The following is an 18,579-nucleotide window of genomic DNA, read 5'->3' as shown; positions in this document are numbered from 1 at the left end:
AGGGAATGTATTTGTGGATGGTTGTTGCTTAAGGTCCGGAACCCCAGGGGTTCCTGATTTACCAGCTGGATTAATGGGGGAGTCTCCCTCCATCATCAGCTCAAATGTTAACTCTGTTTGGTCTCGAGTTAATTTGACTGCATTGTTAGCATGTGCTAATTCAGTTTGTAGCTCAACCTGTCTTGCAATAGCATGTTTTAGTTTTTCCTGTGACTGAGCTGCAAGTTGGGTAGCTATGTTGGCTTCCTTTTGAAGCAGCTGCACTTCGGTTTTGAGGTCTCTTTGGTTCATTTCAGACTGTACAGTTTTGTTCTCTAGGTCTGCAACTCTATCATTTAAAGTCACAATCTCTGTTTGGAGATTTTGAATGGTTTTGGAGGAAGCAGCAAGTTGATCCTGTGACAACAGCAGTTGTTTCCACAGTATTAGGGAAATCGGATCCACTTGTTGCTTGCCCTCAAGGATTTTAGATACACACTCATTGAGGCTTTTGGCAATTAGTGCATGGAGACCCCCACTGTCCATTTGTTGGACTGGGACGGTAAGTCCTGGGGGTAAACCAGCTGTAAGCTCTAAAAGAGCTTTTTCAGTGACACACATTTTGATTTACGTAAAGCACGTGGAATCAAACAATTTTGATGACAAACAAGTTTATTTTATGTTCGAGTCAATTAGCATTGTGCCTTTTCTAAGAAGAAAATCTGTAAAAGTGGGTGACCTAAGGTTACAATTAGTAGATTAATTTTGAAAGAATAGTTAGATTTGTCGTCAGTGGTGCTAGTGAACAGTTTAATAACTGTAGGCCACTATATGCAATATGTCTAAATATGAGTATAGTTATTAACTATGTACAGGATGGGAGAATTTAACTATGTATTAAGCACAGGTGTGCTGAGTATATGGTTGAGTAACTGATAACTGGATAAGTTATTTTTTTTTTTTTATTTTTTTTTTTTTTAAATGGTTAATTAATTAATTTCAATTAGTTATTAATAATTGATCTTAATCGATCAATAATTAATCTTAATTTATTTGAAGATGGTTGAATTAAATTGAAAATAACTAATTAACAAAAGTTTAATTAATTTTACTTAATCAAATTGATTAAAATGACCAGTTAATTATTTTATGTTGTGATTAGTTACTCAATGGAGATAGCTATTTAGCTTGGTTCAATGTAACATAAAGAGTAATGTTTGAGAGAGCAGACCTGAAACTTAAATTTAACTATTTAATATTAACCGATTAAATGAATGCAGTTATTTGTTTACTTATTTACAAACCATTTAACCCAACCACAATGCAAATTCCCTTTATTAACTTAACAAAAAGTTTGTTTGAAATTGGCACCCTCTGGCGACAGAAACTCTAAATGCACTCTACAGGATGATAGCAATTACACAAGTACAACACCAGGTGGCGACACAGCTATGTGGCTAAGTGGCTCCCTCTGGTGGTCAAACAAATGAGATGTACCTTTCTGCACTGTATGCAGTTACCCAAATCAAACACCAGATGGCGATGTGGCAGTGTACCCCCCCTAGTGGTGAGGGGTGGTAAAACACGCTTTGAGTTTGAGTGTAAATAGTCAGGCTGTCCACCAGATGGTGGCAGAGGCCGACTGGTGGGAGTGGTCACGCCCACTGATGATGCCACGTTAAGGACCGCCCCTTGGGTCTGGGACCTGGTCAGCAGATTTGACTGACTCAGTCGACTGTGAATAGCAGAGGAGAAGGACTCGGCGGTCCAAAAGTTTAACACAGCAGCAACACACTGACTTCACAAGATGAGCAAAGAGGATTTACATCCTGGCGTGGTTAGTTTAATCACGCACACAATAAACTTCCTGCCACTCAGGGTGGTGTTACGTAAAAGTTAGCTACTCTTTTACGCACGTGGAAGTGTCCAGTACTGCAGGATTTTACGGATTTCGCGCAAAAACCGGCAGTTTTAACTGGAGCGCGGAGTCAATGAGCCGGAAATCCGCGACTCAGAGCTGCGCGAAGGCCTTATCAGATCAACACTGGCAAAATATGTCTATTTTACCGGAAACAGTTCGAACTTTATGTAAGTACACACGTATATACACGTATATACACGTATATACACCCGGGTTTAAGGTTACCCACACACGGCGGTGTGTCAACCAAGCTTATTTTACAAATAAGCGTAATGTTTTCAAGAGCGCTCACGTACCACACACACACAACTGTACACGTTATACAGACACACAGGGGACCGTGCGCGCGACGCGCACACACAGCGGGGGACTGGCCAGTCCTGAATTGTAAACAAAAACACGTGTAGAACATGTGCGTGTGTTTCTAACACGCTAGGTTTATGCAGTTAACTCCAGCTAGGCCAGCTAGCCAGCAGCTAACGCATTTAGCAATAAAAACAAAATACACTTTATTCTGCAACTTACAGCACTATTTTCTGGAACTGGTTATGAAATGTGTATACTCTGGTCTCGCGGCGGAGAGCCAATAATAATCCTGCCCCACGTTGGCGCGCCAAATTATGTAGCGGGCTCAGTGGTTTAATACCTGGTGCTAATTGAGATGTTGAAATATTTTTAATTGGGCGCCAGTTATTAAATTAATTTAATTAGATTAATTAATAAATTAATTAATCAAATTAATTAATAACACAAGACATCTCAGGGTGTGGTTTCTACAGGTGACAGAAATTTTCATAACCAAGTTATCCAGAAAAACACACTGAAATGACAGGTTTTGTAAAATAAAAGTATTTATTAAATCACACAGATATGAGTAAATAATTCATTAAAAAGTCATAAATGTAGCCATTAGATATCAAATCATAGTGTAGAATGATAAATGAGAAGTAAAACAACAAACACGTTATAATGCTGATATGAAAGGAATGAAGATTAATAGAACTATTAAGTGAATATTTCTAAATAAGGGTCTAAGGCATTTTGAGTCTACGAAACCAATTCTTATTTCCACCCAAGACACTCAAAATGAGTCATCTATACTAAAGACGCTATATTAAAGACCCGACCCAAACCATGACCAACAGAACACCATCTGCCGAAAGATTAAAACCCAGCTCTGCCTTACTCTGAGGTGTTGAAGTGGGCCTCGGTGACGTCCGTCTGTGTTGGTCGTCTGCTGCTTCACCCCGAGAAAGGATCACGTGAGCCTGTCTGCAGGGTGGTTTGACTTCCTGTGTCAGCACGGAGCCCCATTATAACCCACAGGGTAAATCCCTTCGCTCTCAGGTGGCTTGCTGGTGGCCTCCGGACCGCAAGTTTCTGGGTTGGATCTGGCGGATCTCTTTTTCAGCTGTACTTTAGCTAACCTTAGATGGAATAATGCTTGGCTTCGTAGATTGTAAAATAACCTTAGATATTTTAACTAGGATAGCTAATAGTATTATACTTGAAGAAGATTAAATGCACTAGTCTAAGAAAACTAACTAAGATGACTACACTAACAGTCTATCCTTTCTCCATCTCTGGGCTCCCTAAACTCTCTTCTCCAACTTCTCACTCCAAGTCCATCTGCCTTCCCATCTCAACTACATCTTCTTCTCCTCTCCTCAACTCCAAACTGAACTGAACTGCTTCTCCTCCAACTGCTCCGAACTGCACTCTACTGAACTGCCCTGCAAAACTATTAGACTCTGTGGCCTGTTTGGCCCCTGAGCTATGATTGGCCCTGTGGCCCAAATGTCTGTGTTTTGATTGGTCTAGGAGCAATTTCAAACTTTGGCAGGGAAGATCTTATTCACAAAGGGCCATAAAACCCCCCCCTCACATGGTCACCATGCTTCAGAATTTTTCTAATAGATCAAACCAAAAGAAAACTCAATTAAACAGTGGATCAAAATACATTTTTCAGCATATCAGTTTGTGAGGATAAATTCAGGAAACAACAATCTTACAATTGAATCACAATAAATGTACTATATATATTTTGCCCACAAACAGTTTTGTAATACTAGATAATCTTAGAAATACAACGATGGATGATACTCTGTCAGAAAGAGATCAAGAGTCATGTTATTATTTAAACCCAATTAAATCACTTAAAAGATAATACCTGGTTAAACCACTGATAACCAAATAAAGCTAAATTATCAAATGCTAGTTAAACCTTGTTGATTCAGACTTGAATGTGTAGAAAAATTGAATCAGGACACATCCAAACACATATACCATATACCAGACACATATACCATTATCTAGTAAACATTCTATAAAACACATTTTTTTATATAGTCAATATAGATGTATTTTAAGCAAAATCTTCTGAGTGAGAAATTCCTCCCCTCTGCTGAGTGTTCAGATAAGGCTTGGTCCTTGCCTGTCTGAATTTACGACGGTGGGGGAAGGAGTTCTTTCTGCACCCCACAGAATTTGAGCCTGCAATGTTGAAAATGGAATCCCAAGCTTAGAACATTTCTCTTAATTTCATTAATCTTATTTCTAAGTGATTGCAGAAATAACTAGGCACAAACCCCTAAATTGGTACAACATTTGGTGAATTAACAATTTCCAAGGCATTAATTAAGTTTTGACACTCTCTTAAGTCCGCAGTCCCGTCCTAGTGATGGTGTTGCAAATGTTCCAAATGTTTACATTAACTCCGAGGTTTATGACTTGGAGGAATGTAAACAGAATTTTACCCTAAACTCGCATTTAGGGCTCTTGAGCGAGGCTGAGTGAAGAAATAGTCAGTAAATGTCATTTTGAAATTTAAGGTTGTTTGAAAAAAAGATTACTCCAAGGTTTTTTTAGAGTGTTCTGGGTTCGAAGTTTCCTTATAGGCCGTAAAGTGGGGGTAGTGTGTGTTTGTGTCCGAGCAATGAAGAAATCCTCTGGTTAATCCACTACACCTGGATCATGAGACATGGTGTTAGAGAGCGTGAGAGAGAGAGAGACAGAGAGAGACAGAGAGAGAGAGACACTAGTGACGACAGCGACACCCGTTCATTCTGTCGTTCACTAGAGTGGATCTGAGGCCGTAATGGAAACCAAATGAGTCTGAAAGTGTGAGGGGTCTTAAACTGAGACAGGAGAGGAAGAGGGAGACGAGAGGAGAGAAGATGAAAGGAGGAGGAATGAGGAGGTTTCCTTCCGAACCAGTTTAACCAACGTCTTCTGCGCTTTCTTTGCGCTCGTAACGACGGTAATGCCAGTGCGGTTAGAGCTCGGACCATAAACGACTGCAAATGAAAGAAACCACTGTGCATTTTTCTCCCAACTGATGGCTTTTATACATGGTTTTGACTGCACAGAGACACACACACACACACACACACACACTAGAGTATAATGCTGGGTTCCATGTGCTTCTTCCCACACTTTTTAGGCAGAACTAACAGACTCCCACAGTAATATATAGAGAATGAAGTTTCATTGTTTGAGAAGTCACTGTAAAACTATAATTATGGCAGCTATGTTGGTATCCAATTCATATTTTTGTTGTTGTTTGTTGGAGTTTTCCAGATATCAGCACTATTTCAGTGATAGATAATATTAAACTGAGTGAATTTGTACTACTAAAAACAGAATATTGCGTGTGAATTGTATACACACACGCACACACACACACACACACACACACACACACACACACATATAAATTATATTAGTGCTGGGCGGCATGGCCAAAAATGCATATGTTTTTTTTTTTTATTATTTTTATTTTTATTTTTTTTGCATGACTGGGCTTTAATATAGGTTTGTGAGTTACTCTACTGTACTCTACTGGAGTACATATAATAAAAAACACCAAGGCTTTAAATTAAGGCTTTGATTAGTATAGGGTTCACTTTGTCCAACAAAATTACTCAATATATGAAAAAAAACAGACTTTATTAACAGAAAAACAGCTGAAGAAATGTAAACAATAGATCTTAATAAAAGCCAACAACACCAGCAACTTAAACACAACTTCCTTTACAAAACTAAGTATTTTAAGTAGTTCCATAAACATTATAAATGGGACTAAAATGCTCAATGTTTAAGTATTCAAAGAGATATTTCTCAAAAGCTCTGTTACACAAGTAAGACACAAGTTTAATATTAATTTACAATGTTATTACTGAAGCCATTAGAGGCATTACAATATTTAAATCAGCCACAATTCCTATATTTCTCCTGTTAAAAATACGTTCAAATCATCCTTCAAGCTTCAGTATTAATATATTTTAAAGGGCTGTAGTTACTGTTCTAATTTACGGAGCTATATCAGCGTTTGACTCCACAGAGCTGCATCTGCTTCTCTGACGGTTCTGTTCCTCATGGCGCTCCGCAGCGCCTCTAGTGGTATGGCGGTATGAGAGAAACACATACCGGTTCTAGTTTCCACTCCAGTATTATATAATGTATGAATCGGTATACTGCCCCAGTGGTACAAAAAGAGGGTATGCAGCCTATGCGACGCAAGGTTATTTCCTCTATGTGTATAGTTACTATTTTATATATAAAAAAGTGTTCAACTCCATGATGTGTGTATGTAGATGTGTAAGATATGGTTTGAGGGATGGAGATATGCTGCAGTGTGTGAATAGATCTTTTGTATTCTGTACATTCCTGATGAATTCCTTCTTTCATCTCTCAGCTCGTTATTAGCTGTCAGCATTCAGACTGGACCGGTTCTCCTTATTATCCACTCAGAAACACAAACCTTCACTTACTCCTCTATCTCTCTCTCTTTCTCTGTCTCTCACACACACAGACACACGCACACACAAATCCAGCTTTTGCATCAACAATAACAATAACAGAATAAAGAATAAAATAACATTGTTGCTGTTGGTGTACCTTCACAGCATGAATGCACATCCCAGTATCCTCTGTTGAGACACACAAAGCGCAGCGCTGTTAAGATACGAATGTGCCAAACACACACTCATGAATAATTAAGAAATTTAGTACATCCCTTTTGCTTGTTTCGAGCTGCGCAAGGCGTATTTTTTGTGCCCTCATGATACCAAAGACACACTGACACATCCACAAATGCAACTGTGTGATGTGCAATTGCTTGGTGCACTATAGATCACTAAAAAAGAGGGCCCTGGCTATTGTATCAGCACACCCCTAGTTATTTAAACTTGTCTCTGCAGCGTGATTGGCTGTGAGGTATTATGTGAGTGCCAGTGTTTGCCAAAAATGCCACTCTGAACAGATCAATCAAAAAAACTACAAGTACTTTATAGGCAGTCAAATTCAGATACATATCTATACTGCAAGCAATTGCGAAAAGTAACTATGTCACTAATGTCAAATAACTATGACATTTACCCACAATTGGATTAGTGCAGATTAATACATGTAATTAAATTGAAATATTTGTGAAGATTTTCTTCTCTCACAGGCCAATATATTGTTATGTATTTTTGTGTTCATGAGACTAAGAGAGCTTGTCTAAGACCCGCTGCACTCATTACAGACCACTAACAGCAGGAGACACTACACACACGCACACACAGAGACACACACTCACACACACACACACAGCACTGTGCCAAACACTCAAGCAGAGCAGTTAGTGTCGGAAATGGAAGGCACCTCGCAGAGTGTGTGTGGACAGACGGATCTGCTGTGGTCACTCAGACCAGAGTGTGTTTCTGCTGCTGAGGAGCTTATTATTACAACCAGCTGAGAGAGAGAGAGAGAGAGAGAGAGAATGAGAGAGAGAGAAGAGTTTAAAGAGAGTGAAAGAGAGACTGATAAAACTGCATATTAATATAATAACACAATAATATTACAATCCCAAAATCAGAAAAGGTTGGGACAGTGTGGGAAATACAAATAAATAATAAATGCAGTGTTTCTTACATTAAGTTTGACTTTTATTTAATTGCAGACAGTATGAATCACTTTGCTATCTTGTCATTCCACAACACTTAAACAAAATGTTGACAATGAAAATAAAAAGCGACCGTAGTAAAGTTTTATGTGGCAGTTGTAAATATATAACATGAAGATTAATAGCCCCAAATTAGCGTCATTAAATTTTTTTTAATGTGTTACAGGAATAGGTATACTAGTGTATCTCAAAAAATTAGAGTATAATTAAAAAGTGACTTTATTTCATTAATTCAGTTATATATGTGAAACTCATATTATATAGATGTATTACATACAGAGTGATCTATTTTAAGCGTTTATTTACTTTATTGTTGATGATTATGGCTTACAGTCAATGAAAACCCAAAAATCAGTGTCTCAGAAAATTTGACCCATTGGTACTTTTGGCAGTGTGGGCAGTGTGCCACCTCCTGCTGGAAAATAAAATCCACGTCTATTTCTAAGTATATATTAATAAGTGAAATTATGTTGACAAAAATATTTTGGTTTCATACTGTCTGCAATCAAATATGAGTCAGAAAAATAAATGTAAGGTAATGTAACTGTGGTTATTTTCAATGTTTTCCCATTTGTTGTGGTTCAGGGCTGTAAATAACATAAATAAAATGTGAGACCTTACATGTGTAATATGTGTGTATGCCCTCTGTGTGTGTGTACATGGTATTAAATATTTTATTGTGTTTTTTTAGTGAGGTAAATGATCAGTAACCCTTAGGGTCTGAACAGTAAGGGTCTGCTCTAAACTAGCATGTTAGCATTGCTAGATTATATAACTCACCACTGTCAGGCTAAAGAGCTGCTCTGGCTCTGATCGGGATATTTTGGACAGTAAACTTGGCTCGTGCTGATCCGGCCATGGATCAAATTGTGGCTGTTCTTGTCTGGGCTGTGTTGTTAGTTTACACAACAGTGACGTTTGGGTTCAGTCCTGTGTTCTGCGTTTTTGTGGTCCTGATTGGACCTGGTTTGTTCTGAGCTGATTGCTGTAATGGACTGTGTTTCTGAGCTTAAGCTAAATTCTTTTAATTTAACTTTGTTTACAGCCTGATATCCCTGCCATGATTTTGTCACTAGCCACTTTATTAGAAACCCCTACCTTATACTTTCACTCACTGGCCACTTTATTAGAAACCCCTACCTTATACTTTCACTCACTGGCCACTTTATTAGAAACCCCTACCTTATACTTTCACTCACTGTCCACTTTATTAGAAACCCCTACCTTATACTTCCACTCACTGGCCACTTTATTAGAAACACCCACCTTATATTTCCACTCACTGGCCACTTTATTAGAAACACCCACCTTATATTTCCACTCACTGGCCACTTTATTAGAAACACCCACCTTATATTTCCACTCACTGGCCACTTTATTAGAAACACCCACCTTATATTTCCACTCACTGGCCACTTTATTAGAAACACCCACCTTATATTTCCACTCACTGGCCACTTTATTAGAAACCCCTACCTTATACTTCCACTCACTGGCCACTTTATTAGAAACCCCTACCTTATACCTCCACTCACTGGCCACTTTATTAGAAACACCCACCTTATATTTCCACTCACTGGCCACTTTATTAGAAACACCAACCTTATATTTCCACTCACTGGCCACTTTATTAGAAACACATACCTTATACTTCCACTCACTGGCCACTTTATTAGAAACACACACCTTATACTTCCACTCACTGGCCACTTTATTAGAAACCCCTACCTTATACTTCCACTAACTGGCCACTTTATTAGAAACCCCTACCTTATACCTCCACTCACTGGCCACTTTATTAGAAACCCTTACCTTATACCTCCACTCACCAGCCACTTTATTAGAAACACCCACCTTATATTTCCACTCACTGGCCATTTTATTAGAAACCCCTACCTTATACCTCCACTCACTGGCCACTTTATTAGAAACACCCACCTTATATTTCCACTCACTGGCCACTTTATTAGAAACACCAACCTTATATTTCCACTCACTGGCCACTTTATTAGAAACACCCACCTTATACTTCCACTCACTGGCCACTTTATTAGAAACACCCACCTTATACTTCCACTCACTGGCCACTTTATTAGAAACCCCTACCCTATACTTCCACTCACTGGCCACTTTATTAGAAACCCCCACCTTATATTTCCACTCACTGGCCACTTTATTAGAAACACCCACGTTATATTTCCACTCACTGGCCACTTTATTAGAAACACCTACTTTATACTTCCACTTACTGGCCACTTTATTAGAAACCCCTACCTTATACTTCCACTCACTGACCACTTTATTAGAAACACCTACCTTATACTTCCACTCACTGGCCACTTTATTAGAAACACCCACCTTATTCTTCCACTCACTGGCCACTTTATTAGAAACACCCACCTTATACTTCCACTCACTGGCCACTTTATTAGAAACACCCATATACTTCCACTCAGTGGCCACTTTATTAGAAACACCCACCTTATACTTCCACTCACTGGCCACTTTATTAGAAACCCCTACCTTATACTTCCACTCAGTGGCCACTTTATTAGAAACACCCACCTTATACTTCCACTCACTGGCCACTTTATTAGAAACTCCTACCTTATACCTCCACTCACTGGCCACTTTATTAGAAACCCCTACCTTATACTTCCACTCACTGGCCACTTTATTAGAAACCCCTACCTTATACTTCCACTCACTGGCCACTTTATTAGAAACACCTACCTTATACTTCCACTCACTGGCCACTTTATTAGAAACCCCTACCTTATACTTCCTCTCACTGGCCACTATATTAGAAACACCCACTTCATACTTCCACTCAGTGGCCACTTTATTAGAAACACCAACCTTATACTTCCACTCACTGGCCACTTTATTAGAAACACCCACTGTTAACCTTGAACTACTAAGTGCATATGTGCATAAGAGGCACTTATGTGTCTATTATTCCAGTCAAACAACTCCTTTTTGTTGCTTTTCCCTTCCCTTTTCGTCAGTGAATGTATATCCTCTCTTTAGGGAATCAGATAATCACATGGTTCTAATGTTGTGGCTGATCGGTCTACCTCTTTCTCTTCTCTTTCTCCTGCAGCTGTGTTGAACCTGGATCATGCTGTGGTGGATCTGGAGACGCTTCAGGCTCTGTTTGAAAACGTAAGCAGCTCTTTTTTTTCCAGAAGCTCAGGAACAGAAAAATAAAACCTTCTCAGCGTGTGAGATGAGTTCTGACACCCTCACTGCTGCTCCCCGTTATTTTCTGTTATTGGTTCGTTCCGCTCCGGGTCACCGGCAGGCAGCCGGAGTGCGGTCCACCCGGACGCCGAGCCGAGGAAACGTGTGTGTTACATACCAAAACAAACACACAGGCCGCGAACACCACGGGAATGTACAGGGTTTACCATGGAGCCAGAGCAACCACTGCAGACTGAGCAAGAGAGAGAGAGAGAGAGTGATGGAGGGCGAGAGACATAAAGACATTATGTGGGTTCTGAGAGCAGAGGAGGAACAGTTGAGGGAGGGAAATGCTGAGTGTTCTGCTTGAGTTATGTAACACCCTGACTGATGCAGATTATATTTGTGATAGAACAATGTTTTGAGAACGCTGACCCTCGACTATTTTAGCGAACACTGCTATTAAACCCTTAAAGGGTTCTTCTAGAGTTCCTTCGTAAAGAGTTCCTTAAATGTTAAATGTCAAAACCATGAATGTCCTAAATGTCCAAAATGTTTCTTGTGTGGTCAAATTGTTCTTATTTGTTAAAATGTATATGATCAGGAGATCGCTGGTTCGAATCCTGGGTATGCACTTTCTCCATCAGCAGCCGGAGCCCGAGAGAGCACAGTTGGCCTTGCTCTCTTTCGAGTGGGTTGATGTCGTATTCTTTCTACATCACTCTCAAAGTGATGTCTGTTAGCACAGGCGTCTGTGAGCTGATGTATCAGAGCCGAGTCGCTGCGCTTTCCTCCAAGTGTGCTGTGATGCTACTTGGCAATGCTACATCAACAGTTGTAAGAATAGAGACGGAGTCTGAGACTTCACATTTGTTGGAGGAGGTGTATGCTAGTCTTCACCCTCCAAAAGTTGGGGCATTGCTAGTGATAGAGGTGTACAAATGAGTGGGTAGGATAATTGGCATAGCTAAACTGGGGAGTAAAGCGGGATGAAAATGTGAATAAAAATATGCATGGTTCTCATGTAGCTACACTTTTTGAACCAACATATTGAAACACTACTGTTACTGGCAGTAGAAAAAGAAGGTTTTCTACTAAATGGATTATAGCATAGCTGTGGTCCTTGGGAGTACCATGGCTCACATATAAGGGGGCAATCCTTCCTCTTATCAGACAAATTTAAAAAGAATGTTAAATAGTCATTATACTTCCACAAAGATCTAATATACACAGGTGAATATCTACACCAGCAGTGTAAGCAGTTAGAATATTCATATAAACTTGGATATAATCTGTAGTGGAAAGTAAGTAACTAGTCTGAGGCATGTTGCAAAAACTAAGTAGTTAGCAGCTGTTCTGTGGTGGGTATTGGGGAAGGCTGACTTCTCGAAACTTTCATAAGTCTGGCCATACAAGAGACAGAACATGAGGGTCAAACATCCATCGGTATCAGGTTGGACAGTAACTCGAAGGAAGTCAGAAAGATGGAATTAGTTTTGACTGGATTTATGTAAAACAGAAAATATGAAACATTATAAGAATATGACTAAAGACTCCAGCAGATTTGAATAAAACAATACTAAGCAAAAAATTGAGCAAAAAATCTGATTTGAGTCACTTTAGTCTGGTATTGTGAACGTAACCTAAATGTATTTATTAGCAGTGGTGTCCACAATTGTGTGTACCTCTCAAAAGTTTTGGAACTTTTATTTTTGCCATTTATGCTTTTTAGGTCCAGTCAGTAACCTGTAATTGTACAAAAGCCGGTGTACACCTTTCTGCCAGGGCTTTTAAGAAAAACAAATAAACTAAAAACTGAAAAAAAAAAAAAAATATATATATATATATATATAGTTTTGTAGAAAAAAATGATTGCAATGATTTTTGGCTAATTATTTGTTTAACAGCTTAGAGCTGGTAAGTAGTAATGGAAATAAACTATGCTTTGAAAATAGATTTAGAGTATGTCAATTTACAAATCTGTAGTAAAGCAGTGCTGGAATAGATGGTGTTTCTGTTCTCTCTACTTCAGCAGCATTTACACCCTAAACACAGCACACTCACACTTTTACCTTAATAACTAGAAAAAGACAGAAACACAGAGGGCGCTTTTCCGATGCTGGAACCAGCGAACCTGTGACGCGATTGGCCAAAAGGGCAGGGCGTTGAAGCGTCTCTGGGGCAAACCTCACCTTCATTCACAGCTAAGAGAAGCAGAAGCAGCTAAATGAATGAAAATGAATCAACAGTGCTCCACCGAGGATAGCAGCACAAGTTTTAAAAGGAGCTCGGGTTCTACCATTTTGTTTTCAAATCGCCTCCCTGACTTCTGTTGACGCCCAAATTCACATACGTAGTGAGTGACTCCTTGAAGCAGTGGAAACACGGGCAGAGAACTCTGTAACTATTAAAAGTAAAAGTCTTTTATTTAGAGAAATTACAGATGAATTCAGAGAGCAGTGAGTACTGTTACCTACACCTTAAAAAACTCTTGGAACCTGGAGAAAACTGATACAGGATGAATCACGTTTGGCTGACCCACATGGCAACAGCTCAGACTTAAGCCTTTAGATCAGTTTAACATGACTGGACTAAGTCTCGGTTTCAGTTTCAGAAGTGAAGAGAAGAATCTGACTGGAGAGGTCTGACAGGTGAAGTACATGCAGTAATAAAATCATCAACAAGATTAATAAAGAGAGAAAAAAAACAGCTTATCTGGATCACACAGCACTGCAGCTACTGGACTACTAAACAATAGGGGTGTCTTTTATTTTTTTGAGCACTGACTTTGGACAGCCAATCAGAATATGAAGCTGCAGGAATATATGAGAATCTAAGAGGCTGAAGAGTGAAAAGTGAGAGTGTTTGAGTAGAGTGAGCAGTGCTGTGTGTCTCTGGAGTGCGAGGAGTGTTGGGATGTTGAGGTTGTTTCTCTTTAGTGTTAGAGACTCCGCACTGTCTCTGACTCCCTCACCCAAAACCACTGAAAACACACACACACACACACACACACACACACACACACACACACACACACAGACTCCCCTCCTCTTTTTCCCCCTGCCCAGCTCAACCACAGTAAGCAGGCCAGTGGGCCTTCATCCCCTTCCTTTACATGCATGCTTGGGCCTAACACACACCCACATATACACAAAAACACACACAAACACACACACACACACACACACTCATTCACTCCATATTTGGCTACTGATTACCATAACACTCTGTAACAGCCCCCTCCCCTCCCCTCGAGGCCTTTACCTTATAAATCACCAACCCGTCCCTTTTCATTTTATAACAAAACACCAACAAACCATTTACACACACACACGGATTGTTATGTTTGAATGATTTCCCATGAATAAATCCCTCTCTTTTGTCTCCTCCCTTTCTGTTGTGGTGTTCTCAGCGAGCCCAGAAGGAGGAGATGGACCAGATCGAGAGGCACGTCAAGTCTAGCGCCAAGAAAGAGAACGCCAAACCTCTGGACAAACCAGAACAGTGAGACTTCACTACACGTTTACGCTCAGCATAAATTGTCCCCACCCACGAATGCATACGTATATACAAAAACATGCTATCATATACATATATTAGTTCTGCCCCTGCAGTGTGATTGGCTAAGAGGCGTTTTATGAGTGGCGTTATCAGTCGGTAATGCACTGTAACTGAAGTTCTCCATGTATTACTTCGCCACATACAGGTAACCTAGCAAAGATGCTTACATCGCTTACAAGCCAAACAGCACAGCTACAAACAGAGCAGCAATGGAACTAACTGTGGTATAACCACAATAATACACTTGTGCCTATGACTGCAGCCCAGCAGTGCCAATATTACACATTATAGCACTTCCTCTTGTGTATTATTGCTTACGTATATATCAGTAACTGATCATAAAGAGATACCTTAGTGGACAGCTTACATTTCATGTAAGTTTTAAGTCACACATCAAATATGATCATGGTTCCATTGTTTTGGTTTTAAATTTAACGTAATAATGAAAGGTCCTGCATAACCTGAACACAGGCCATGTATCTCATCTAATTTCAGGAGTATTTTATTTTGTTTTAATGAATACAGACTTAACAGACAAAGATGTTCGAATAATGTATGTTTGATATACTACTAATCAATTACTTTGACAATCAACTACTTTTACATGGTGTTACATTTTGAAATTGCATTACACTTGGTAGACTTGAATAGAACCTGCAGTTTAAGGGCCCTATTTTAGTGATCTTTAGTCTTTAGTAATCAGCGGTAAATTACGTGTGTCACTTGCCATTTTCTTTAAGAGGTATGGAACATTGGAACGTTCGTATCTTAACAATGCGTCTCAGCAGAGGATACTGACCTGCACGTTCACACTACGAAGGTCTGCCAGCAGCTCATTTAAGGGAAGAGCAATGCTATTTCATTCTTCATTCTGTTTATGACTCTGATGATCGGCTGTTGTTAAGGTTCATTTCAGTCAGTGGCGCACCTGTGTTTTCCACCTCCAAAAATAGCAACACGCCAGAAATTGACCTGAACACACCCCACTTCCAGACCACCACATCCATCAGTGTAGACAATATGTCAAATAGTGTAACTAACAAAAAATTAAGATACAGGATTTTTGAGTGACAGCACCGATATTCCAGTGTCCTCATGTGAAAACTGTGTTAAAATGAAGGAAATCCCGGTACCACTTTAAAATAAGACTACCTTTATAAAGGGTTTATAAATGGTTTACAATGAGTTTATTAATGGTTACTAATTAGGTTGTAAATGCTTTAATATCATTAATAATCAGTTATAGCACATAAGTAGAAAGGGCAACAGTATAGATGGCTGTAGGTTCACTATTTGGCAAACAACAGGTCATTGTTGCCCTTTCTATGTATGTGTTATAACTGATTATTAATGATTTTTAAGGTATTTACAACCTAATTAGTAACCATTTATAAAGTAATTGTAAAGTAAATCATTATAAACCCTTTATAAAGATAAAAAAAGTCTTATTTTAAAGTGGTACCAAAATCCCATTCATATCTACTGGGCTTACACACTCTGTGTCTGTGTGCAGGTTCTTGCTGCAGCTGGCTGGGGTTCCTCAGTTTTCTGGCCGTGTTTTCTGCATCCTGTTCCAGTCCACCTTTACAGAGTGTATATCCAATGTCCAGCGCAAAGTCCAGATGCTGCAGAGGGTCTGCACGGTGAGAGAGAGAGAGAGAGAGAGTCAGACATACTTTATTACTGAGGAAAATCTAATTTAGCCCAAATGTAGTCAATCAGTCAGGACGTATGTACTGTTTGTAGCTTCTCACTGGAGCTGTGTGGCTAACATAGCAATAGAAACTTATGGAAAGATTACAGAAAGCTAATAATACCACTGTTCTGATTAATGTTTATGGATAACAGTGTATGAAAGCACATATACAGGGCTGTTGTTTGTTAGCTGTATTAGCCTCATGGATTGCATGCTAAAACTAAAGAAGCAAACGTCAGACATGATCTTGACTGATTGCCTACTTTTAGAACAAAATGGAACTTTAATACACCAACTTTTTGCAGAACAATTGCTTTAACCACCAAATCTCTCTCTCTCTCTCTCTCTCTCTCTGTAGTCTCTGCAGTCAGGTAAAGGGGTTCTGCAGGTTCTTGGGCTGATTCTGGCGTTTGGGAACTATATGAACGGAGGGAACAGAAGCAGAGGGCAGGCAGACGGCTTTACTCTGGATATCCTGCCCAAACTAAAAGATGTCAAAAGCAGTGTGAGTGGTGGATGCTTTAATTTTTCCCATCATCATCATCATCATCATCATCGTCATCTCTTCCATTTATTTTCTTATTTTGTTATTATCTGAATCAGCTCTGTATGTATGAAACTCTGTTCTTTGATGGTGGTGGTCCATATACCGTATTGTTCGCACTGTATTAAGGCGCACTGGACTATAAACCGCATTATGAAACACTAATAAGGAACAGGGGTGTCGCCATGTTTTCCTTCTAAATCAACAGGTCTCGCCGCTGGGTGATATGGCGGGGGTAACAAAAGCTAAGCTAAGTAAACAAAATAGTAATTCAAAAAAATATATATTTTCTTTTAAAGTCAAATGAGCACTGGATGTTGATCTACACAGATTTATCTCCTGAAAACGGTTTATTTGGGTGAATAAAGAGCTTTCCCTTATTTACAGGAAACTTAGATTTCCAGATTTTCACCAAGGCTGAGTAAAGCATTAGCATTAGCGGCTAGCTGTTAGTAAATGCATCACTACACTGAGGAACCCTGCGTGTTCTGGTAAGCCAGGGAGAAATTAGCTAGTGGTATGAGCTAGTGGCTCATCCCACATAGCTTGTTTTAACATGGTAAACGTGCAGATTACAGTCTGATACACGCGCCTCTCATGGTTAGCAGCAGGATACAGTCTGATATACTCACCTCGGAACGGCTTTAATAGCTAGCGCTTAAAGTGGTTAGCGGCTAATGCTATTGCTGCTCCAATCTCGAGTGCTGGAGATACTAAACTGAAACTTCAATATAACAATGCACTTCAGCAGAGTAGCTTAACTGCTCCTTACAACCTGACATGGTGAAAATGAAAGGACTTTAAGTGCACCTTAAAGTGCAGAAAATACGGTAATACTTTTAGATGGAATGAGTTGGGAGGTTGGAATGGAAATTTTTCCCTTTTTTTTTTATTTTGTCACCCTAGTGACAAAGTTAAATGTGTTTATTTTTTTAGATGTTAAGTGATAGACCAACGCAAAGTGGCACACAACTGTGAAGTGGAACATGGTGTAAAAATAATTCATGGTTTTAAAACAAAAAAAAAAAAATCTGAAAAGTGTGATGTGCACCATCCCCACTGTGAAACATGGTGATGGCAGCATCATGTTGTAAGGATGCTTTTCTTCTGCATGGACAGGGAAGCTGATCAGAGTCGGTTGAGGAACTAAAAACAGGGCCATCCGGGGAGAAACCCAAACATACAGCCAGAGCTACAGTGAAATGGTTTAGATTAAAGAATATATATAGCTTGAGCTGTTTTGCAAAGAAGAATGGGGCAAAAATCTCAGTCTCAAGATCCACAAAGCTGGCAAAAACAAACCCCAAAAGACTTGAGAGACAGTTACTAAAACAAAAAGCATACTTTTAGTACTCTTACATTTAGAAAAGATTATAAATGAGCAGATTTTACAATATGTTTGACCATATACAGGTTTCCAGCCTTTTGCACAGGACTGTATATGAACACAGATACGAGTTGAATCATAAATTACAATCAATGAAAGACTGTTTAACACTATTTACAATAGTTACTCACTTTATTTACTCCTTCACTCTCTCTCTTTCTTCATCAGGATAACTCTCAGAGTCTGCTGTCTTACATCGTTTCTTACTATTTGCGACACTTTGATGAGGTAAGTTTTCTGTTTCTCTTTGTCTCTCTCTTTCTCTGTTTCCCCATTCCCTGATTTTCCTCAGTATCTCGGTCAGTGTTCTCGTTAGTGCCGCTGGCCTGAGGACAGTGTTTCATCACGCGTTCTCTCTCTG

The 18,579-nt window shown here is 39.4% G+C and overlaps 1 protein-coding gene across 1 annotated transcript in view; it reads left to right on the top strand.

Annotated features, from left to right (window-relative positions):
• Nucleotides 1-18,579, top strand: part of fmn2a (formin 2a) — an 86,685-nt gene that overhangs the window by 47,104 nt on the left and 21,002 nt on the right. The window contains exons 8-12 of the mRNA XM_049463870.1: nucleotides 10,951-11,012; nucleotides 14,443-14,534; nucleotides 16,105-16,234; nucleotides 16,646-16,792; nucleotides 18,387-18,446. Of these exons, the coding sequence (XP_049319827.1) occupies nucleotides 10,951-11,012; nucleotides 14,443-14,534; nucleotides 16,105-16,234; nucleotides 16,646-16,792; nucleotides 18,387-18,446 (491 nt within the window). The remainder of the gene's footprint in view (nucleotides 1-10,950; nucleotides 11,013-14,442; nucleotides 14,535-16,104; nucleotides 16,235-16,645; nucleotides 16,793-18,386; nucleotides 18,447-18,579) is intronic.

Source organism: Astyanax mexicanus, chromosome 14 (genome assembly GCF_023375975.1).
Source record: "Astyanax mexicanus isolate ESR-SI-001 chromosome 14, AstMex3_surface, whole genome shotgun sequence".
NCBI lineage: Eukaryota > Metazoa > Chordata > Actinopteri > Characiformes > Acestrorhamphidae > Astyanax > Astyanax mexicanus.
Note: the sequence above shows the minus strand (reverse complement) of the source record. Positions and strands in the feature narration are given on the sequence as shown.